Source organism: Balaenoptera physalus, assembly GCF_965194825.1.
Source record: "Balaenoptera physalus genome assembly, chromosome: 5".
Lineage (NCBI taxonomy): Eukaryota > Metazoa > Chordata > Mammalia > Artiodactyla > Balaenopteridae > Balaenoptera > Balaenoptera physalus.
Window position 1 is genome coordinate 55,315,102 of NC_138884.1, and position 25,033 is coordinate 55,340,134.

The following is a 25,033-nucleotide window of genomic DNA, read 5'->3' on the forward strand; positions in this document are numbered from 1 at the left end:
AAAAAAAGGTTCTTCTCACAGGCCTACTGTGCTGTAGCTCTTTAAAAGAGTTTTCATTGTTTAATCAGAACTTCTGGCTACAAACGATACCAATACAACTTTATATAATATTTCATGTTGGAGAAGCTCGCAAAAATTAGCAACTTTGGTGTATTTGACCTAGTTCTCCTTATTGAACAAACATATTTCTGTACCTTTAAGAATTTAGCTGGAGAAGTCGGGGATGGATGGTTAGGAAATGGAAATAGGAGGTGAAGTGGCTACTGTCCCTCACACCTGACATGCCATATGTCAAGCCACTACTTCACAAATTTCTGTGAGATGAAATGAGAAAGGCTTTTTGTTTATTTTCCTAATTAAATGAGGTCTAGCGGGAGAGATATCAAATCAGTGGGCTTTTCTGTCCCATTTTAAATAAATGATTTATCTTATAGTTAAACCTAGAGTAATTCTATAAAGGCTCTCAATCTCTGAAAATTGTGAAGAATCTGTAATCCTAACTTGCTTTATACAAGCTAAACTAGTATTTGGAGTATATTGTAATAAATGATCCATTCTCACAAAGCTCAAATTAGTGCAGGTTTTTGGTACAGGACACACAAAAAACTGAATATAATCATAGCCATAAAAGGAAAGAAATGCCTGAATTCAGAAAAGTCCTTTAAGATAACACATCTTTATTATTATTTTTTTGCCATACTAAATCCTTTTGTGTTCTGATTACTAGTAAAAGAGGGTTTGTATATCTACTCTAATGATATACATTAGAGTAGATTTCAATATGCTTTTGAAAATTTGTCAAATTACAAAAAACTGGCTTCACATAGCACTTCATAATTTCCCTCATCAAATCCTAAAGACTATATTAAAACATCTGTTTTTGGAATATCTTGCTGACAGTAGAATGTTATACCCTCAGGGGAGTATCCTAATTTTGCATAAAATTTGCATACTCATAAATAAGTTAACATTGGGGGGACAAGTATATCATCTGCAAACAATGCAAGTATTTTCCATATATCCTTTTTATAACTGGATTAGAGCAGAGAAAGACAGATTTTTTGAAAAATTATTTTTTTCTCATTCAATCACATTTTAAATGAGACTATGAATTCTTTATAAAGATTTTTCCCCTCCCAATATTCTTTATCCTGCCCTCAGAAATGCAAGGTAGCACAAATTGATTCAATATTCAGAAATGAAATATATTGCAGCTGTGTGCAAATAATATTTAAAGTGTGGCATATATGATAAACTCAAAAATGGAATTTTATAGTTACATATGCATACCCTGGATTATAAGATGTATGAAGACATATGGAGTAAGGTAGATGTCCATCTTTTTCTCTTATTCTGGCACAAAACAACTCTATACTTAATGCAATCTTGGTAATTTACACACCCTAGTCAAGTGCCTAGAAGTGCATTATGATTTTTTTATTTAATTAACTGTATGCCTTCAACTCTTTGAGTTTGAAAGGAAACTAACCTTCTCCAAGGTTTATTCTGGTCTCACACTAGCCTGGGGAATAATGGAGCACAATGCAAAAATTACTCCATATAGACAACTGTCAAATCTGTTTGCTACAGAGTCAGCATTATTACATTATTAATGTAGTACATTATTACATTATTACAGAAGACTATTACTCCAATATAATGACTAGGAACTAGCTCTCTGATTCCCATTAATGCCCAGTTTCACATACTAGGCCAGTGAGAATACAGTAGGTAAGGTTTTGAACCAGTGAGGTTTCAGGAAAGACAGAAGGTGCCTTCACCCAAATTACCTTATACCAACCACTGGATAGTACACAGAGTTACACAGTTAGAACTGTATCCTTTATTTAAGATTCTAACTGTTGTGCAAATAAAAATATTTGGGGGAGGGGTTAACACATAAAGTATTATCTGTTATTTATAACTTAATGAATGGGCTCTTAACCTGGGACTCCTGTACCATAGACAAGATTTAGAGAAATAGTAAGCCTTCTTAAACTATATGCAAATTTTTGTTTAAATGCATTTGGGTGAATATTTGGAGGAAAAGGACTCATAGATTTCTGACATATTCTCCAGGGAGTTCACACATGCACACACACGCACACACAGGAACCAACACTTCAGTGTGAAGTCTTTGAGAACTAGATTGGACAGGGGTCTGGAAAGAAAGAATATAAGGTGCCTGGCAACTAAGCAAGATATCAGGAGTCAAAGTTTCCAGAACTCTGATAGACAAAGAAAGAGGGCACATAAAAAAGATACTGAATCCATAGGACCAACTTAATTGGCTTCAAAATTTTACTCAATCCAGGCAGAGGCAACATGAATTTACTGGGTCAACTTGCATTCCCAAACAATGGTACTTACCAATACTCTTTTTCTATTTCCATTTTTTAAAAATCTTTCTCCAGAATACTGTAAACACCACTTTAGAAGATCTATATTGGCTCAACCAGAACAATGATTCTGCCAATACCAAGAATTGAGTCTTAAAGGACTGAATCCAGGGCAGTATATATTATCTTTATTAATTAGGATATTTTCCATTGCTTATATCAGAAAACTCAACCCCAAAAAGGAATGTTACAGTATTATTTGAATGAAAAGTCCATCAATAGCATCAGACAATAAGCCTTGATCCAGCATGAAAAATTATGTGACCAGAAACCTGTTTCTCTATTTGTCTCCTCTATCCCATCAGGTCTGTTTATGGCTGCTGCAGCAACCAAAACTGTGTCTACTTGTTCAGCTCCATCAAGATCTGATTCAGAATAACCAGCAAAATACTTGAGATTAATGGATTGGTTAAGTTATGTCCATCTTGGAATCATTGCAGAGGGAAGGGTAAAATATGCTAATTAACTTCACAAAAGGAACTTGGAATGGAATTGATCTGATCCAAGTATGTAGTTGAGAATAAGGGGAGAATGATCTGTCAAGGCTAAGCTTGTGGTATTTTTACCAGAAAAAAAAAAAAAAAAAAGAGAGAGATAGAGAGACAGAAAGAGAGAGAGAGAAAGAGAGAGAAATATACCAGCTATCCAAAACAAAAACAAAAACAAACAAAAAAATCCCAACTAATTTCTAAGAAAATATCCAAGAAAGAAATGAAAGAACACCTCTTAACCAAAGTGTGTTGATGTTCGTAGTCAGAAAAACATCAGGTTCAAACTGAAGAAACAGGGAATTAACCAGATGATAATGTTAAGATCTAGGAACTGGATGGGAGATGGATGGGAGCAAGTCAGCAGGAGAACAAGCAACTTTCTGGGCAATAGCTATGAACCATATCAGAACTGTTTTGGTTTATGATCAGAAGGTATTTGCTGTGTGGTGGGTGAAGGCAGGTTAAAGGTACAGAATCAGGAATTCATTACCTATATCTCTCCACAAGAAACTCCTATTCCCAACATCATCAGGTTTGTACTTCATTTAATCCTTCCTTTATCGACAGCCTGGCATCAGCAGGAGTGAGTAGTGAACTTAGACTCCACTCCATTCATTCTTTCCTGCCTTGTAATTCCTTTATTTCAAGGTCAGTTTCCCCCAATCTCTCCTCATGGAAGAGGTAACTACTTTGGGACAGTGGGGGTTTTTTTCTAGAAGTATCTACCAAGAATTGTGAAGGGTCTGAGATTTTACTGTACTTGCAATCTAGCCTACTACAGTTTCATGAATGCTAGCAAAAGCATCCTGGGTCAAAGATGAAGGATTTGTTTATTACTCGCAATAACAGCAGCGGTCATAGAACTATTATTTGTGCTGAGCCCCAGTTCCAACAGGGCCACAGAAAAAGGGCCAGATGATATCTGCATGTGCAGTGGGTTGCATCACAGAGAGGAACTCTGAGCTCAGAAAACCCAAATCTTTTACACGGGACAGTAAGCATGTATGCCCATTGCTCTGGAGGAAAATGTTATCTTATCTTCCGAGGCTATTCACTATGGAAACATTCTTTAAATAATAGTCCAGAACAAAAGCAGTCAGTTCCTCTGACCACAAGAGGTGAAGAAACATGAGAGAACCAAGAAGAATTTTCTCCCAATAATATCCAACTCCATTCTTCTAAGCAGTGAGTGTACCAAAAATGTTTTCCTAAGAGCCACAGACACCATTCAAGTTTCTGAGTGTTTGACAATCAACTTAGAAATAGAAATAAGAATGGAGTGGGAAATAAGACAGGGTAGCTAGAATTATTGGGAAATTTCCTAGATCCTGTTGTTAAAATGCAAATAAATATCTCCAGAGGAATGTCATTATAAGAGCTATTAGCTTATAAACAACTATTATAGATATTAAATAAGTGTTCTGAATGTGTGAAGCATTTTTACAGCTACTGGTTTATTCTACCGATACAACAACGCTGCACAGCAGGCAAATATGCCATTTAACAGCAGAATAAAACTGAGACCCAGAGAGGTTAAAGCAACTTGTTCAAATATAACCACAGGAGTTATATTTGAATCATTCAATTAAATAGTAACATCATTAGTATATAGCAATCACACTTGCCCCAGAATTACAAATATTTATATATCATTCAACCCTTAATAGATAAACATAAAACTATAAAAAATAATAAGTAAAACTTGAGTGTGAGATATAATTTTGTGAGGTTTTGGGGGGTTGTATTACAATAGCACTGCTTCAGAGTAGTATAAAATATTCAAGCGATGGACCCTAGAGTTGTTATTCTGGAGCATATTTCCTGTTTGATAAGAATATCCACAATGTTCTTGTTTAAATTCCCCAATAACTTTAGAAAAGATTACTGATATAAGCATTATTTTTCATAAGGGTGCTTCAAACTCCCCCAATTAGAGACACTTTTTCAGTGAAGTAACATCTACTAATCTGCCAAGTTGAAATCACTTTACAAATGAGGAGACTAATTCTGTTTTTATCATTTAACTATAGAATATTAATCATCTGATGAAACAGAAAGATTTAACAAAATGAGCATGTTCAAACCATTTGGCAAATATCTGCTAAAGAGAGCAGATAAAAACTCTTTGGTGGAGGGGGGGAGATGATTTTTTTTAACCTGAAACAAAAGCCAATCAGAAAATGTAATAGTGTTGTATTTCTCTTTTATACCTGTAATACAGTAGCAGATCGTCAAAAAGGTTAAAGACAATGTCGGCCACGACTTCTTTCAGCTTTTGAGAGTGGCAACGTGTATTATTTGGCATAATGATGACACAGATCTGAATGTGTATGTCTTCAATAATTCATGCTGCAGCTTGTCTCACTGTGGGGACAGATGTCAGTGAAACCAGTGACAGCCGATCACGCTGATCCCACAGTGACACTGAACCTTGAGTACATGCCCACCAAGTCTGATTGGAGTGAATAAAATATGGGCCAGCAAGTTTGGGTGTAGCTATTCATTTTGTAACTACATGAATGGACATATTTTTATGTATGTATGTATAAAAAAATCTTACTTCCCTATAATTTCCTAAAGATTTGGAAATCTTTATAATTTGGACTAATTATATGTGGAAACATTCCTTACATTTGAATGTCATATATATTAGATCATTTAAAATATACAGAGAAAATGTTACTGATAAAATTAATTATTTATTGTTATGTATAGAAATGTATATCTCTCCTACAGCTGATGTATAGAATTACCAATCTTTTTCTTTTTTTTAATAACAAATCCAATCACTTTTATTTTTATTTATTTATTTTAATATATTTATTTATTTATTTTTGGCTGCTTTGGGTCTTTGCTGTGTGCGGGCTTTCTCTAGTTGCAGCGAGCAGGGGCCACTCCCCATTGAGGTGTGTGGGCCTCTCATTGCAGTGGTTTCTCTTGTTGCGGAACACGGGCTCTAGGCACGCAGGTTTCAGTAGTTGTAGCGTGTGGGCTCAGTAGTTGTGGCTCACAGGCTCTCGAACACAGGCTCAGTAGTTGTGGTGCACGGGCTTAGCTGCTCGGTGGCATGTGGGATCTTCCCGGACCAGGGCTCGAACCTGTGTCCCCTGAATTGGCCAGCAGATTCCCAACCACTGTGCCACCAGGGAAGTCCCTAGAATTACCAGTCTTAATTAATCTTTCATTACTAATTCATGTATAGAATAAATTAATGTCACACATCCAGAAGATTAAACAAGCCTGATGTTTTGTTCTCAAAGACTTATCTTTGTTTCTTACAATGATTAGTACTTTCTTTTAACATTTGGCAGTAATCAAACAACTATCCTAGATACTCTAAGAAAAGTATAAATGTATATCTGTCAGTAAGTATCTATGAACATTAATTAGAATATAAAATATAGAACATTGGTTAGAATATAGAAACAGTCTCCCTGCCCAAAGTTAGTTTAATCCTTATGCCTTAACCCATAACAAGTTTCATAGCAAGGGACTAGAATAAGAGATGTAGCTGGAGCTGTGCAAGTCTATTGTTTTTACTAGTAGCAATAGTAGCTCGACATACTTACCTTCTATTTGTGCATAAAGAAATACAGAGCGAGCAGTTCCAAAGCCTTTTAAAAGTCAAAATATTGTGTCATATTTTTAGATCCCAAGATGAGCTCCATTTATCCATTTCTTGAATAACATTAGGGAAAAATGTCAAGCTCTACTTATAACCTGCAGAATCTTTGATTAACAACTAGAAAATACCATGTGTACGTTTGTATGTGTGGATAAATACGGGTGTGTGTGTATATATATTACATTTTGAAATATTCAACAGAACAAAACATTCATCTTTATGTTTTTTTGAGTAACACAATATGTTCTGCAATTTTTGACTTGCTCTTAGACATATCGCTTAGCTTTTAGAGTCATTATTCTTGGTAATTTTATTGTTTCAGAGAAGTTCCTGGCTTATTCCTAATGACTTCTCTGATCTGTCCTCTCCCCTCTAAGATCAGTACATTTAGGAAAAGGCATTGACTTTTCATTATGCCAGGATTAGACTATTTTCAAGATACACTTGAGTCAGGGAATGTCGTCATTTCTACCATGCATAGTGTTGCCTAACAGTGGGTACCATTTTTCTTTGGAGGTGCATTTACATAAACATTTCTAATCACAGCTCTGTAAAGAGACACGGTATGATAATTCATGACTTTTAGGTAATATGTCATATGAATCTTAACATATGGCATTACACTCTACAGTGGCAATCTTGGCTTCCAAAGGGACCTGGAAAACATCCAGTGAGATGAGAATAAGCCAAACTTGATAGAAAACCATATCGATGCTAATCCAGGTTTACACCTTTCATTCAGACTCAGAACTCTCCAGCAGATGGTTCAGTGTTGAAGCACTAATGTTAGCAAAATGTCAAAACTATTTTGCTAGACTCCCCAATTGTTCATACAGAGTATTTTTCAAGAGCTGGGTATCAAAACAGTATTAATGAATGGTAGCACTAAGGTCTCTGATCTCAAGTCCAGGGTTTTGGTTTCAATTTCCAAAGATAATCTGGCTTTGCTCCCTTGGAATATAGCCAGTCAGCTTTTACAAAGAAAATCAAATTTTAGAAGTTTCTTCCCTGATTCTTTAGCCAACAGTGGCATAATCAAAGAAGACAAAGGAATGCAGACCATTTGGCAGATAGCATTATTAGTGCTGCTATATCAATTTAATCATCCAAACAAATGTCATGAAATAGAGGCTCTGAATCAAAATGTCTTATTCTAGGATTTGTGGACATAGAGAAAAAAAAACAAATGGGCTTCAGAGAGTCCATAAAGCATCTGACTTCAGAGGCGAATATGGATGTGGGTGTTCCTATGCATACTTTTCAGTATGCACACATATTTACTGAATATGCAACGTGCATGAATGAATAGGTGTAACACTCATACTAGGATCAGCAACGGTTTCAGTATGTTACAGAAAGTCAGAATTACATTTATAAAACAAGAATAAATATGTTTGCCTCTAGATAAAAGCATATTCAAGCACTAATTGATCACTTAATGCCTATTAGGATATATGCTGTCTTTAATATATCTTTTTCTAATATTATAAAGTGTCTTATGAAGTAGGAATTAAGGGCCCTGTTTTGCAGAACTCTAACCACAAATGTCTCAGAGAGAGGTTTATCTGGACCCTCCCAACGGGTAGCCTGGAATTAGCTTTCCTGACTCCAAATTCCACTCCTTTTATTTTACATCACTTTTACTCCTTTAATAATGGTTTCTACCTTAGTGTAAACAGACTACAATCCCAACAGCAAAAGATAGCGTCTATGGTAACACAAGAAGGCAGATGAATGGATAAAAAAATTGTGGGGTGTGTGTGTGTGTGTGTATATATATATATATATACACACACAATAGAATATTAGCCATAAAAAAGAATGAAATCTTGCAATTTGCAGCAACATGAATGTACCTGGAGGGTATTATGTTTAGTGAAATAAGTTAAGACAGAGAAAGACAAATACAGCATGTTTTCACTTACATGTGGAATCTAAAAAGCAAAACAAATGAACAAACATAACAATACAGAAACTGACTCACAGAGAACATAGTAGTGGTTGCCAGAGGGAAGGGCAGCGGGGGATGGGAGAAATAGGTGAAGGGGGTTAAGAGGCACAAACTACCAGTTAGATAATAAATAAGTCACAGGGAAGTAATGTACAGCACAGGCAATATTGGGGTCACTTTGTATGATGCGTGGTCTGTAAAAATATTAAATCACTCTTGTACAACTGAAACTAATATAATGTTGTAAGTCAACTCTACTTCAATTTTTTACAAAAAGACATACGAGTAGGAGACCACTTTCAGGTAACATTCCTTCTCTCAGAATTTCTTTATGGAAGTCTAGAGTATATCGCTATTATTATCTTCAAGATGTATTTTCCTTTGCAAACTTCTTGTAGCAGCCACTATAGTATTAAATCAATCGGCATAAATTGATAAGACAGCAATGAGACTTCCCATCACATCTGTTTGAGTCCTGACCATTAGCCCAAGGCAAAGCATGTGGGCACTCCACCTGGGAGCCAGTTCATACCAGGACAGCTATTTTTCATGTTCTTCCGTGAATGTGCTTCTGGTAGTGAGGTCACTGGTAGAAAGATTCATGTTTAGCCCCTAAGAGGCTAGGCCAGATCAGAACTGAATAATGATCAGTAAAAATGGACCTGAGAGGTTTAAGACAGCTGAAAAGATATGTCATGCTCAAATTAGGTCAAGCCATTCAGGACTAACCCTGTAAAGAGAACCTGAATCAGTAGGTGCCACTGGTATGTCATCGCTTAAAGGATTGTCAGGTTGGACTAAACAACATTGTTCCAATGATATAACTCTTAAAAAAGTGACTGCTTATAGGTCTTCCTCACTTCCAAACCCTAATTTTGCTCTTCTCACTATGTCTTTTATGATTAACCATGGTTTTATTTTCATTTTTGCTCACTATCAATTTCATTGCTGAAGACTGTCCATATTTCTTTAATGTGGTGACAAGAATTCTTTGCTGAAGCTAAAAAAAAAACCCACAAAAAAAAAACAAACAAGAATGAAACAAGCTAAGAGAATAACACTGTATTCCATTTTTCCATTTAAAATATGTTACAAAACAGCTTTCAGTTTAAAAAATTTTGACAGTGTATATCCAATTTTTCAACTAACAGATGCACATACATAAAATTATATGATTGAAATTCAGTGTCAGGGGCTTTAGTCATTTAGTTTGGGCAAATTCAACGTACTGGTTCATAATATAACTCTTGAAATATCTATTTAATAATGAGAGAGTGGAGTTCCTATGAAATAGTGATATGGAAGTGCATTTAAAAAGTGTATTTATAGTGCATTTAAAAAGGATATTTTTTGTGAATATTTTAAAAAAGAAATTACTATGTTTTATTTTTAAATGAAAAGTGATTTTCATTTTTTTTTTTTTTTAAGAAATCAATTCATAAGGAGATTGAGTGAGCAATACGTGGCTATTCAATGAAAGAAGAAACCAAGCCATGTCTTTGGACTCCTAGTTCAGAGTTCTTCGTGATAACTTGCGAACACCTGCTTATATTAGCTTAGACTTTCTCGCTTGTGTAATGACAATAAAGTGAATGACATCTGTTTTATTCCGTTCAGGCTGCTATAACAGAATAACATAGGATGGGTGGCTCAAACAGCAAACATTTATTTCTCACAGTTCTGGAGGCTGAGAAGTCTAAAATCAATGTGCCAGCAGATTCAGTATCTGGTGAGGGTCATCTTTTTGGTTTGTGGAGAGCTGCCTTCTCACTGTGTCCTCACATGGGAGAGAGAGAGAGAGAGAGAGAGAGAGAGAGAGGTTTCTCTGCTCTCTTCTTATAAGGACACTAATTCCATCATGAGGATTCTACCCTCATTCTCTCATCAAACCTAGTTACTTCCCAAAGGCCTCACCTCCAAATACCATCATACTGGGGGTTAGGGTTTTGTGGGGAGACATTTAGTCCATAGCAGTAAAGTGAATGTCGTCTAATATATTGTTCTCCAGACAGTACCAAATATATGTCTAAAATATTTTCAAGGTAGAGGTGGGTTATGATAATTCTAGGATGGAAATGCAATCCTCCTACAGGGAAACATAGGCTATCCATTGCTCTTACAAATTTAGTGGGATAATTGAGTGTGCGCCACAGAAGCCAAAGACTTTTATCCTTTAATTGACAGAAATACCATATATATCATTTATATAATAACTAAGATCATCCCAAAAGACAGCAATTTGGGAAATCCAGATTCCTTCAGTATAGTGCAGTAATGAGGCACCCAGAATCAGATGAGCTGGGTCTGAGCTTCATTATCTGAGCTCCAACACTGACTGGGTAACCTTAGGCAAATTACTTGGTCTTTCTCTGTCCAGTTCAGCAATCTATAAAACAGAGATAATCACAGGATTTATCTCCAGAATAAGGATTATATGAGATAACCAAGTAAAGAGCTTAGCACAGCGACAGTGGTAAGTGCTCAATAGATGCTACTATGTATTGCTATTTAGATATGGTGATTCCATCTAACCCAGGAGGCTCGATTTTTAAAATGTGCCGGGGTTAGCTAAGATTCCAGTATCTTGACTGGTAGCAGGCATTGTTATTTTTAAGGATCCGTTGACCTTAGGGAAATGTGTTTTCCTTACAGACCCAATACAACCACTAACAAATATTACACATGTAATATTTTAAAAGAAAATATATTTTACCTTTAGCTGGACCTTTTGTTCAAGACAAGACTCTTATCAGAAACAATAGCTTTGTTATAAGACATTTTATTCTAGGAATGGTGGTTTTGAATATTCAGTAGGGCTCCAGGCTAGTGATTTTGTGGTTAGGTTTCCTATCTTCCAGGAAGCCCTTGACAAAGGTCACAAACAATTTGCTCGTTCCTCTTATTAAAATAAAGATGGAAAGCATTGGTGATAACTCTGCCCAGCAGCTAACTTCATCATCTGTAGCGGTTTCAACATATGCTTGTGAGATAATGAAAAATATAGCATTAAACACAGTGGCAGATTGAATCTTGTTTCAGGGTAAATATAGTAAGTCATTTTTTTCCCTCTTCATTTCCTCAGAACCTGTTTAGCATTAGACTGTTAATACCATCCCTGATACATGACAAAACCACTGCATAATATACTGCATTTCAGACCAACCTCCACATAAAAGTGAGCAACGGAAAACTATGAACATTAATCGGGCATTCAAAATAATGAAGTGCCTCATGCCAGCCCTCTTTAAAAGCCTTCCACTCTCATAGTTTTGTAGGAATAAACAGTTTTATAAATCTGACACGCTTTTCTGGTTCCATTTAGTGTTATGAAAATGTCATTTTTCTGAGGTACCGTGAATATTAAAAGTTTTTAAAGATATATTTTATAGCCAATAGTAAAAATATTCTATGCAATCTTTATGACATAATCTTTTTTTAAAAGCAAGTTTTGAATCTAAAAAACAAGTTTATCAATATTGGGAAGGAAGGATTATTTACACTTTAATCTTCAAGGACTAGGAAAATACATATAATGATTTTGGGCAGCAAATATATTGTTATGGTAAATATTTGCCTGGGGGAATTACAGCTATTTGAAGACTATATCTTTTATCCAAAAATAATTAAAAATTACCAATAAAAAAAAATGTAACCATTGACTTCAAAGAAAAATCTAATAGATTAACAATGGTTCAATTTGTGCTTGTGTTGAGGAGCATATCTCAGGAAAATTCTTTATACACACAATTCCAAAAAATATCTCATATTAAATTAAAATATGATTTAAGAATGAAGGTATTTACTCATTATATTACGATAAAAACTGAATTAGGAGCTGACATTTTACTGATAATTATCCTTTGGTTGGTGACTCTAGTAAAATCTGAGTTTTTCCTGCTTTGACATCACAGTTTTTATCCCCACTTCATATGCTTTGCTACCAGATGTTGAACATGCTGCCTCTCTTTAGTTGTTTCCATTACATCAGAGGTCAGTCTAAGTTCTTCACTCTGGGTTCTCCCACCTATGCTGTTACCATCATATTCCCCTTTCAAAAGTGACGTTAGGAAAATCATCTTCCCTCTATTGCCTCTGGTTTACAGAAGCAATAAATGGCTCAGCTGCAGCCATTGCTTCAGGATCTAATTAAACAAGGAATTGCAGATGCTGTGGATTTTTTTTTTTTTTTTTTCCTAATGATACAAGCAACTGCACGGAGCACATATGTTCCTTTTCTATTCTTTGACAAAGACTACAGAGAACCTGAACTTGCAACAAGCATGGGATGTGGTATGTTCTTAAGTGTTATTCAAGGTCACATGTTTTTAGAAGTAAAAATAGCAACAATTAACCAAGTGACTCTATGTAATGTAGCCTGAGATTTAATGTTCTTTATTACTGAAAGCTTGAAATTTATCATATGGGTATATTTAGCCCCAATCCACTTTGGATTATGCCTATACGGTCTTTCTTCAGAGCATTCTCCACATGTTTATTTCAGACAATTTTACATTTATCTTTTAATTGTATATTTTTAATAAACTGAAGTATATATGTAACATATATTAAAGCCTTAAAGAATAATAACAAGCAAACACTTGTGAACCCACCACCCAATCTAACAATGATAACATTAGAAATACCATTGACATCTTTTTTTTTAAAGTATTAATACATTCAATTCAAAATACTGCCCAACTGCCCTTGTAATTTCTTCTTTGACCCATAAGATATTTAGAAATATGCTGTATAGTTTCCAAATATTTGGTTATTTTCCAGTATCCTTTGTTATTTATTTCTGACTTAATTCCATTGTGGTCAGAAATGGAATTGTATAATTTAAATATTCTTAAATGTATTGAGTTGTTTTATGAACCGGAATATGGTTTATTTTGGTAACTGTACCATGTGCACTATAGATTCTGCTATTTGGGGATAAATTGTGCCATAAGTTCAATTAGATAGAGTTGGTTGATAGCGCTGTTCAAGTGTTCTATATATTTAGTGATTTGCTGTCTATATGTTTTATCAGTTACTAGAGCAAGACAGTGAAATCTTCAGCTATAATTGAGAACTATTTCTGTTCTATCAGTTTTTGCTTCATGTATTTTGAAGCTCTGTTATTAGTTGCATAAACCTTTGGAATTGTTCTATCCTGTTGTCTTGTTGATGAATTGATCTTTTATCATCATGAAATGACCCTCTTTATCTCTGATAAGTAGTTTTGGTATCTAGTAGGTCATGTTCCCACATATTTTTCTTTTTCTTCAGTGGTATCTTGGTTATTCTGAATCTTTTCATCTTTCATATACATTTAACAATCATCTTGTCGAATTCCTCAAAGTCCCTATTGAGGTTTTGTTAGAATACCCTTGAAATTTTACATCAATTTGTGAAGACAAGGACAAGGATAAAGGACATCCACCCAAAACATATAGTAAGCATCATATTCAATGGCTAAGCATTAAAAGCTTTACCTCTAAAATCATAAAGAAAAGATAATGCTTATTATTTCTTCTATTCAACATCATATGGAGGACCTACCCAGCTCAATAAGATATGAAAAGGCAATACAAAACAGAAGGATTGAAAAGGGGGAAAAGTTGTCATTATTAGTTAAATGACACATTTGTCCACATAGAAAATTTTTTAAAACCTACAAACAAATTACTAAAAACAATAAGATAATCTAGTGAGTTCACTGAATATGATTAATACATAAAAGTTTTTAGCAAGAAAGATTTAGTAAATGTAATTTAAAAATTATAATATGAGTGATCTAGGAATAAGTCCAACAAATGATGGACAAGACTTTAATAAAGAAAATTATAAAAATTAATTGAAATATAAATTCTAATTGTTACTGAACATGCATAGAAGAGAAACTCTCTTAATGGTGGCTGCATAGATTAAACCCATTTTGAAACAATTCAGCCAAACTTAGAAGAGTTAGAAAACATAAAAAAAACTTCTACAGTTACAAGAAAATAAACAAGAGACATATTCAAGATTATTCATTTACGGAATTGTTTATGTGGTAGGCAGAGTTCTAAAATGGCCCCCAAGATTTCCACTCTCTGGTATCCTGTATAATGCCCTCACCTTAAGTGTGAGCTGAACTTGTGAATATGATGAGATATAACCTCCATGATTGTGTTACATTATATGACAGAGGAGTGGATTTCACAGAAGTAATTAAGGTCTCTGATTAGTTGACTTTGAGTTAATCCAAATGAATGTCACTCTCGGTGGGCCTGACCTAATCAGGGAGCCTTGAAAAGAGGTAGAAAAGATTCAAAACTAAAGATATTACTTTTGCTGGCCTTGAATAAGCAAAATGCCATGTTGTGCAACAGTTCCCATGCCAGGGAAAGGTGGGTGGACCCTGAAGCTGAGAAAGGTCTGCAGTTGCCAGACAGCAAGGAATTGGAGACCTCGGTCTAACAACTACAAAGGACTAAATTCTACCAACAACTGAACTAAACTTGGGAGAGGACAGTGGGCGTCTGAGGCGACTGCAGCCCTGACCAACATCTTTATTTTTGCTTTAAGAGATCCTAAGCAAAGAAAACCAGCTGAGCCAGGCTACACCGAGACTCCAGACCCACAAAACTATAACAAATTTGTGCTGTTTTAAGTCTTTAAGTTTGTGGTCATTTGTTATGCAGCAATAGAAAAATAACACAGTTTGTAATAGCAAAAAACAACAAAAAACCTTGAAATAACCCAAATCTCCATGGGTGGCAAATGAATTAATAAATTAATTCTTTGTAGTCATGCAATGTTACACTAGACTATGATAAAATTAAATAAAATATACCAACATGGATGAGTCTCAAAAGCTTGCTGAGCAAAACAATTGCAAATCGCAAGTATACACACTACGACTTTACTTATATAATTATTAAAATAGGAAAAGTCAAATAATAGGTCATTTAAGGACAGATATTGATGAGGAATGGTTAATACTGTACAAGTCAAGGTTGAGATCACCTCTGGGGGAGGAAGATATTTGAGAGGGTTATAAAAGTGGTTTCAAAGGTATTGGCGTTAGCCTATTTCTTAGGTTCAGCGGTGAGTACATGAGTGTTTATTTTACTATCTATCAAACTCTGCAGATAAGTTACAAACACCCTTTTATAATGGAAGATGTATTTCACCATTATGAGTACATAATCCTGTAAAAAGGTCCCCAAATTCCAGAAAGTTAATCTCTTGTCTTCCTAGATTAGAAATTGCATAATAAGTTCATCAAGTGGAAAAAAAATTATGTATGGCTCTCCAACTGCATTTAAATACAGCAACAGCAGTAACAGCCATGGCTGTAGTCATCTCTTCAACCTAATTAGTGATGGCAGTTGAGGCAGATTAGCAAAGTGAGCCAGGAGACTAGTGACCCAGGTGTCGTCTTTCTTCTGCGTTGTGTGCTTTGCATGTTCAATCTGTTCTGTGTTGGGGAAGTGAAGCTGAGAGAAAACCCAAGTGCTAACAAAAGTGAGAGAGAAAGACACAGAGGCAGAAAACTGAGGGAGAGAAAAATTTTAAATATGCTTCACATTTCTTGAATTAATTAAAAAAGTGAATCATAAACCAGTGTTTAACTTACAACTTGACTGTGGATGAATTATTTATCCAGTTGAAACACACAACCTATGTTCATAACATGGAGCTGTTTTGATTACACATCTTGAATGATGAATCTGGGAAATTACTGTACTAAGGGTCCTGAGAAACTCCATCAAACCTGAACTCATGATTTTTCTGGATGAAATATTGGAAAGTAAGTCAGTTCTCTGTTTTTACACTGGTTTTTCCAAATCTAATTATGCTTCTCCAAAGCTAGTCCTGAATTTGATGACCACAAGAGCTAAAGCCAATTATTTGACCTAGAGCTATGACGGGAACTACACTTTGCAGTAAGACTTTGTACAGATGTACCCATGTCTCTTGCACACTCATCACTTATAACAAATTGATGCTAAATCAGGTTTCACAAAGTGTTAATTCTCATAATCAGTTAGAATCACTGTGTATCCCTAAATTATTGGACACTTCTAACACATTCTACTATGCGAATTAATTGTAACCTAGAGAGCTACAGAAATGGTTGTAAACAGGGTGGTACTGTTTATATGTTACTCTTGTGGCTTGAGAAAGATAGCAAATTGTTTGCTACAAAGACTTTTCACTAACACTGAGGAAAAGAGAATCCACCAGTTTTCCCCTTTTGGTGCAAACATTTTAATAGTTATTGCTGTTAGGTTAGAAGAAATGATTTTCATTTAGTGAATTTCAACTTAATATCACAGGATCATGTCACCACATCATCCCTCTCCTCTTTGATTCCCACCAGCCCACTCCAACAACAGCCAAATTCATCTGTGCTAGACTAACAGTTACAGAACTTTAGAACTAGAAAAGATTCAAGATATCATGTGGTTCAACCCAACAAGAAAACTACATTTGGCATGGTTGTTAAATGAAATTTCTTTTTGAAAGAAACACTAGAAAAACAAAAGTAGCTTTTCCCCATAGACAATTACTGAGAAGGGTTATTAGCTCCTTGAGTTTGAGAAAGAAGTCACTCTTTAAGTGGCTGAATTCTGCTCACGCACACACACACAAAATAATAATTAAATCAGCTACTTTCAAAGTGACAGGACCATGCAGCATGGAGATTATAAAGCAACAGCATTTATAAATGTTGGCAACTAGTTGCACACCAGGAAACCAAAAGCAATTTATGTAGGAATTTGGCATCCTCAGTTCTCTCTAAAATTCCATGACTAATTTCTCAAGTAGCTTTATTTCTCTCACTTAATCACTCTACTTCTTACTTCACAATACAATGAGAGCATTTGGTTGCATCCAATGCTCCAAAGAGATCATGGAATAAAATGTGTCAGTGAGGTTTTTAAAAAGGCTGATTCTGTAACTAACAATGGAACAAATTACAAGGTTTAAATGGGAAAATGTGAGATAAATTAGTTTTTCCTCTTGTGTCCTTTCAAAACCTAGAGACTATTGTTCCCTTGCTTTTTTGTCATTCCAGTACTACTTTTCTTAATCTAGTTATTTTGAAACGTATTCATAATGTCTGCCATTCTGCGTCTGCTATATTTCCTTCACCTTGCCCCAAATTTTTGTTCTCATCAAGTATATTTATCAGTCAGCACTTTCAGGGCTTCAAGATAACTTCTTCCATTAAAAAAAATTTATATTTGATAATAATAATAGTCCTTTGCATGAAGCTCTTATATACATTATCCCATTTCATTCTCAAAACAAAGTAGCAGGGTTAATATTTAGATTTCTATCCTCTAGAGGAGAAAAGACAAATCCCCCCAAAGAGAAGTGGTCTGCCCACGATCACAGCTAAATAAATATTTGAACCAAGAATGGAAGTCAAACTTCTTTTCACTATGCCCAGCATGATTTCTTAAAGAGCTCTTCTCTTCAGATGAATCAGTTAGTCTCTGGTCATCACTCCTTCTCTATTGCCATCTTCACTTCTACTTCTATTTCCATGCAATGATGTTTAGGAGCTTGCATACAAATTGCTTCTGACACAATACTAACTACAAGTGACTTCTGACAATCTCCAAAACCCTTATAGTGCTTGACTTCCTATTGGTTCTTAGAAACAACTGGGACACTTACATGGTAATAATATGGAACTGACGGCACAGGTTTCTGGTACCTCTGTCAGCAGGAATTCAATTAGTCTAAAGAGGTCTTCCCTTCCCATACCTGAGAACAGTGAATCCATGACTGTCTCTAAATATTTTGTCTTATTATCATTCTAAGTGGCTGCAGTATTTAGGTTCTATATGTCAGACCGAGAAAAATAACATAAAATTTTAATTTACATTAAAACCATAGTCAATTACTATAATTTCTATCAGTCAGGGACCAGCTAGCAAACCCCTCCAGGTAATTTAAATTGAGGAAATTTAATACATGGGTAATGACTGATGGAAGAGCTGAGAAGCCAACAGGGGATGGTGAAGCAACCAAAAGATTAGCAATGGCAAGAAACCACTACCACTTCTAGGGCTGGAGGGACAAAGGAGAAAGTCTTATTACCAGAGACTAGAAGCCATGATTACTGGGTGGGAAAGCAGAGGCTGTCTAGTGGGGAGCTAAAAGCACCGTGGAAACCAGCCACTGCAGGAAGATGCCACCCAATGATAAGCTAGTAGGGGAGAAATACCCTGGTTTCTCCCATTCCCCCTCTCTCCCATCTCCCTTCCCCTACCCCTTCCCGGGCCTCCTATGGAGCAAATCTACCTGGAAGCTAGTTGGAAAGTAGGTCTGAGACACATAGTTTATGGGTGAGGAGTCGAAAATGAGGATTAGTACAATAGACAATGACCAACTCACTTCCCAGGCATAAAAGAGAAATCTAGAGCTGTAAACTGATTGCTAAATTATGTCCAATTTACTTTTCTTTTATATAATGAAAATGATCTGCACACCTCTGAGTAGCCTAGACATTATAGCACTTGGTACATAATGTAGTTGGTTAGGGAAAATAATGCTAAGTATAGAAAGTGATGCAGCATAAGTACCATCATATTTTCTCATTACACACTTTAGCAACAATAATGGATATCATTACATAAAAATATGTACTATAATCATACAATTTATTTGGACTGCCTAAGGAAAGGATTTGCTTAGCCTGTCTTAATATATTTATACCTCTAATTACATATCCATTATATAAGCATCCATTCAAGACCTACTATGAGGCATACAATTTGCTAGTCCTTAGGGAAAAAAACTATTTTCATAAGACAGGGTCATATCCTCAAGAACCAAAGATAGGAATTAAGAATAAAGTAAATGAAACACATAAAACATAGATATGATTGAGAGGAGCACACAAATAAGAAAGTAATTCATTTTTCCAGGGGGATAGGAGCCAAAAAAGACTACATAAAAAAGAGGATATTTGAACCACATCTGAAAAGATAAGGAAGAATCAAAGCAAATGCTATGTTTCTCTGAAGCTTTCCCAGGCTCTTTTCCCATACACACAATGATCATTACAAGCATTGCTTACATATCACATTCTGGATCAATTACAATGCTGAATCATCTGCTTACTTCAAGAACATGTTTAAAAAGAATCCCTCACATTTCTATCCACTAGACATTGCAAGAAACCTAGCAGAGATATTCTTAATTTTAAAGATCTTCCAGCATTGCATGCTATGGTGTTACCTTCTTTTTCTGTCATTCCCAATACTGTCCCCTTGCTATCCTGATCCTGCTTGCTATATACTACTGACTATTTTATAGCAGTGGATCTTTGTTCTAATTTGTTTTCTTTTCCAGTACAACCCAGAACAGAATCAAACAAACAAAACTTACTGACTAATAGGGTGACTCTTTTTCTCAAATTTGTACAGGCCCAAGGATCTTCTTCATCCTGCTTTCATGGCCTATGGAATGAAAAAGGTAAACAAAAGTGATGACAACATAAATGACAGATACATAATTGACATGTGAGTTTTGAGTTTTTCTAAGTTGGTCTATTTTGTCACACCTGCCTCATTTGTCAAGCCTACACTTTAGGAAGTCCAGTAAAGATACACTGTTCTATAGAAGACCACAATGAACTCAAATTCTGATAGTCCATGTTTTTTAAAGAAGAACCTATAATAGAAGAACCAAATGACTTTCTGGATTAAGCTTTTAGAGTCATGTCATCTCAAAACATATATCCTTGCCCATGGAGTGACGTTTAACATAAAACAGAAATTTCTGAATGGAAATAATACTGGCAAATAACTTTTTAAATGTATAGAGTCAATCAAAACATCAAGGATATAAAGTCTTATCTTAAATCTTAAAAACTTATTAATGAAAACACAACTAAGTGTTAAATTACAACAAAAAAATAGTGGCTTTTCAAGCTATGTTACACAAATCACATGGCTGTAGACTACTTCAGCTAGTAAAGGAGTGTGTAACCTTATTGGAAAGAATGTTGCACACATTTTCTACATGAGTTAGAGTATAACCATGACCTAGCTAATGATACAAGAAAAGAGACTATCTAATCACAACAGAATTAATTTTGGTGTTTGAGTTTCCAGGTAATGATATGACAGGAAATGGGAAAGGAAGACTGTATAAGATACATAGATAATTCTAAGGCTTACAGTCAGGTTACTTGCAAGTGGTACTAATAAAATATGACTTCTTTGCACTATTAAAGAAATACCACATATCTTGCTATATCAAGTGGTATACAATTTTTGCAATGTATCTAGAAATGCAATTTAGGGTTTATGACAAAGGCAAGAATGCAATACAGTGGAGGAAAGGTGATTTTTTTTCAATAAATGGTGCTAGATGGTTAGAATATCCATGGAAGCAAAAACAGCTGAACCTCTACCTCACAGCATACACAAAAATAAATTCCAACAGATTGCATATGTAAATATAAACTGTAAAACAATAAAGGTTTCTGGAGAAAACATAGAAGAATGTCTCTGTGACCTTGGAGTTAGCAAAGATTTCTTAAACAGGACACAAAAAAGCATTAACCATGAAATGTAAAAAAGTGGACAATTGGACTATGTTAAAATTCCCACTTGGTGTCAGAAATAACCATTAAGAGAACGAAAATCAACCAGTAAGGGAGGATGCTATTCACTATAAATATATCTGACAGAGGAGTCATATTCAGAATATATATATTTTAAAAACTCTTAAATATCAATGAGAAAAATACACACAACCCAATAGAAAAATGAACAAAAGACTTGAACAACCACTTCATAAAAAAAGAATTTAGAATGGCTAATAAGCATGTAAAAAAGGTGCTCAACTTCTTTAGAGACATGCAAAATAAAACCACAATATAATACTACCATTCTCCTCCACCTTGGCTAAAATGAAAAAGATGAGAAATACCAAATGTTGATGAAAATGTGCAGCAACCATTTTGGAAAATAGCTTGACAGTATTTACATAAAAGTTGAATATGACGTTATGTTTTGACCCAGTGATTCTAATTGTAGATAAATATGCATGAGTCAACAAAAACATGCTCCAGAACGTTTTGCTACACTATTCCTACTATTCTTAAATTAAAAATAATACAAATGGCCAACAACAGTCGAATGGGTGAATAAGTTGTGATGTGTTTAGGCAATGGAATATCAAACAGGAAAGAGTATAAAGAATTCCCAACTACACACAACAAGGTAGCTGAAACAAGTATCGAGTGGAAAAAAAAAAAAGAGACACAAAAACAGTGTATGCATTATGATTCCATGTATATAAAGGCTGTTAGAAATCTAGGTCACAGTTACTCGGGACATGAGGCAAGGAGGACTGGAAGGGGGCATCAAGGGGGGGCTTCTGGGGTCCTCGCAGTGTTCTAGTTCTTGCTCTAAACTCCGGTTACATGGGTTTATACAGTTCGTGAACATGTATACAGATGTATCCAAATTAAAAAGTTACAATTGACACAAAAGAATAATGACGACAATGGATCAAACATTGTATTAAAACCATTGAGAGCATAATGAAGTCCACTGCCCCACCCCCTCAGCCATGCGCGCACACATGCACAATGAAGTGAAAACCTCATTGGCTGGGACTAGGCGGAAACTTCCGGAAGCCGTATGTTAGCACCGCCCCTTCCGTCTGCTGGTTAGCCTGCCTTCACGCCACCCAGCCTCCACGCCATCCAGTCTCCACGCCATCTGGCCTCGCAGCTTCGGCCCCCCTGGACTCAAGCCCCCGAGGCAAACGGTGTCCCTTGTGCTTGGCGGTACCCTCTCTCCCAGTCTCCGCCGTCAGAGCCGGCTCGCCACCCGCCGCCGTTATGAACATCCACAGTGCTCGGCCAGACGACCTGATGAACCTGCAACCCTGCAACCTCCTTTGCCTTCCAGAGAACTACCAGATGAAATACTATTTCTACCATGGCCTTTCCTGGCCCCAGCTCTCTTACATCGCTGAGGATGAGGACGGGAAGACTGTGGGCTCCGTCCTGGCCAAATTGGAGGAGGACCCAGATGATGTCCCCCACGGCCAGATCACCTCCCTGGCTGTGAAGCGTTCGCACCGGCGCCTCGGCCTGGCCCAGAAGCTGATGGGCCAGGCCTCCCGGGCCATGATAGAGAACTTTAATGCCAAGTACGTGTCCCTGCATGTCAGGAAGAGTAACCGGGCAGCCTTGCACCTCTATTCTAACGCTCTCAACTTTCAGGTTAGTGAGGTGGAACCCAAATACTATGCAGATGGAGAAGATGCTTATGCTATGAAGCCGGGTCTGTCGCAGATGGCAGATGAGCTGACGAGGCAGCTGGAGCTGAAGGAGAAGGGCAGGTATGTTGTGCTGGGCTCCAGGGAGAACCAGGAGGTCCAGGGCAGCACACTTCCTGGTTCCGAAGAGGCCTGTCAAGAGAAGAACCTGGCCACTGATAGTGACAGTGACAGCAAGGAACCCAGCGAGTCCACGGAAAGCCCCCATGCCCAGGACAGCTCAGAAGACTCAGACTCCACCTCCTAGAGCCTGCTTAAGGTACGTATTCTCTCTTCCCTGACCCAGTCCCTATCTCCCCTAAATTCCTGCACCATACCTGGGTCAGCCCAATCCCATCCCATTCTAGCCCTGATGGGTTTCACTGTGAAAACCACATGTTGACCTTGGGGAGGAGTGTAGAGTGGGTTGGGGGAAACTCATTGCTCACTATTGGAAGTTAATAGGACTCCATGCTGAAAGTAGATTACATTCAGTAAAAGAAACAAGCATTTATCCTGCCTTTTCGGTATGAATTGTATTTCCGGGTATCCACATAGTCAATGAAAGAAATCTCTTCTTTATAGAATGACAGCTAATAAAGACAGAAAGAATGACAGAATTATAAAATTGTAGGGACTTCCCTAGTGGCGCAGTGGTTAAGAATTATAAAATTGCCATTTTGCAACTCTTGAAATAATAGATCTAGCCAATTGTCGTCAATGACTAATACCATTAGGTGAAAGTTGGAGCAGTTTGCAGTGATGGATCAGACTGGCAACTGTTGAAGTCACTGGTCAAGTGTAACATCACTATAAAAGAGACAAATATTATGTGCCTCCAAATGCAATAGGAAGTGCACAGTGACACCTATGAAATATTCTTGCCGAAAGAAAATTTTGTGTGTGTGTATAAAATTTATCTTGAATTCAAACAAGACCTTAGATCTAACTACTATTTTTATTAAAATAAAATAATGATAATAATAATAGAGGGACATGTTAAGCTACAGTCTCTACAGAACAAATGACCTGGTATCTTCAACAAATAAATGTCATTTTTTAAAGAGGGAGGAGGAATTTATCTATTAAACTTTAGAGATATGTTGACCAAACACAACCATTGTGGAGACTGTTTGACTTAAACAAACCAAATATAAGACATTTTGAGATGACCAGGCAAAATTTGAACATGGACTGTATATGCTATTAAGGAATTGTTAATAATTTTGTTAAGTGAGCTAAATGGTATTGTAGTATTATGTTTAAAAAAAAGTTCTTATCTGTTAGAGATATATATTGAAATAATTAGAGTTGAAAGAATATGAGGCCTAGAATTTACTTTAAAATAATCCAGCAAGAAAAAAAAAAAAAATACTCCAGCAAAAAAAGGTCAAGGCAGGGGGAACAGATAAAATAAGAATGGCAACATGTATAATTGCTGAAGTTGGGTAATGGGGACTTGGGGGGTTCATTATGCTATTCTTCACTCTTGAATGTATGAAAATCAACATGAAAAGTCAAAGAACAAAAACAATTATGGTTCTTCCGACTACACCCTAATACTAATACTAAGCAGACACTGAAAAGTAGTTTAAAAAGACTAATTTCCCTTAGGCTCAGTGTAGAAGCTTTAACTTCCAAACCTACTCTCCTTACCCTTACATATGAAAAAGGCAGCGACTTTCTCATAACAAAGTCCAGTCATGAGTGACACACACTGCATATAATTAAAATAAATGCTGTTTGATTAATTTACTCATTCATAAAAATGTGTATATGCCTGGCATGAGGCTTGGCGCTTGGCATACACCAGTGATTAGGACAGGCTGATGTTTACATTATACAGAATCTTATCTTCGTGGTTATTGGCTTCTCTTCAGTGGTTACACTCTACCTGAGTAAGATTTTAAGTAAATGAAGATAATTGGAGATTGCTTTAACACTGTATATATATAGTTTTATATAATTTGATGAATTCAAAAGCACTTAATATCTGATATGAGAAACAAAAATAACTGTCACCCTAGTAGGGAAAAAGAAAATAATAAATAATAGTAAGAAAATTATTGTGTGGCAGTTATATTACTGTAATTGAACTTTATTTCTAAGATGAAGGAGTTGTTCCTTGTACTTAGCAAAACTGCCCTTCCATGTTAGTATCCTCTGAGACATCTTCACTGGCTCCATCTAATCTTTGGTCCTCACGGGTCCCTTCTGGGTCCTTTCCAGTCAGAGGCCTCTTAGGTCTCCGGTGCTCTCTGCCATGTTTGGGCCATTTTGGTAGCAAGGGTATTAG

General features: G+C 36.0%; 2 protein-coding genes across 4 annotated transcripts in view; one reads left to right on the forward strand and one right to left on the reverse strand.

Annotated features, from left to right (window-relative positions):
* The window catches only part of LOC309661848 (uncharacterized protein), a 635,889-nt gene that overhangs the window by 288,081 nt on the left and 322,775 nt on the right, over positions 1–25,033 (reverse strand). For 2 of the 3 annotated variants that reach the window (XR_014264299.1, XM_082463988.1), the window contains exon 4: positions 4,328–19,916. Coding sequence is in view for 1 of the 3 variants with exons in the window: in XM_082463988.1 (XP_082320114.1) it covers positions 19,910–19,916 (7 nt within the window). In the remaining 2 variants the exon portion in view is untranslated. Of the gene's footprint in view, positions 1–4,327; positions 19,917–25,033 lie in introns of those variants that run through there. The other variant, XR_014264298.1, reaches the window with a different exon arrangement.
* NAA11 (N-alpha-acetyltransferase 11, NatA catalytic subunit) lies at positions 19,925–23,360 on the forward strand. The gene has a single exon (XM_082463955.1). It carries the CDS (start codon positions 22,316–22,318, stop codon positions 23,003–23,005), a length of 690 nt encoding a protein of 229 aa, XP_082320081.1. The 5' UTR covers positions 19,925–22,315; the 3' UTR covers positions 23,006–23,360.

Excerpts from the sequence above, each read along its gene's own strand:
- NAA11 (XM_082463955.1), top strand. The coding sequence starts at position 22,316 with ATGAACATCCACAGTGCTCGGCCAGACGACCTGATGAACCTGCAACCC.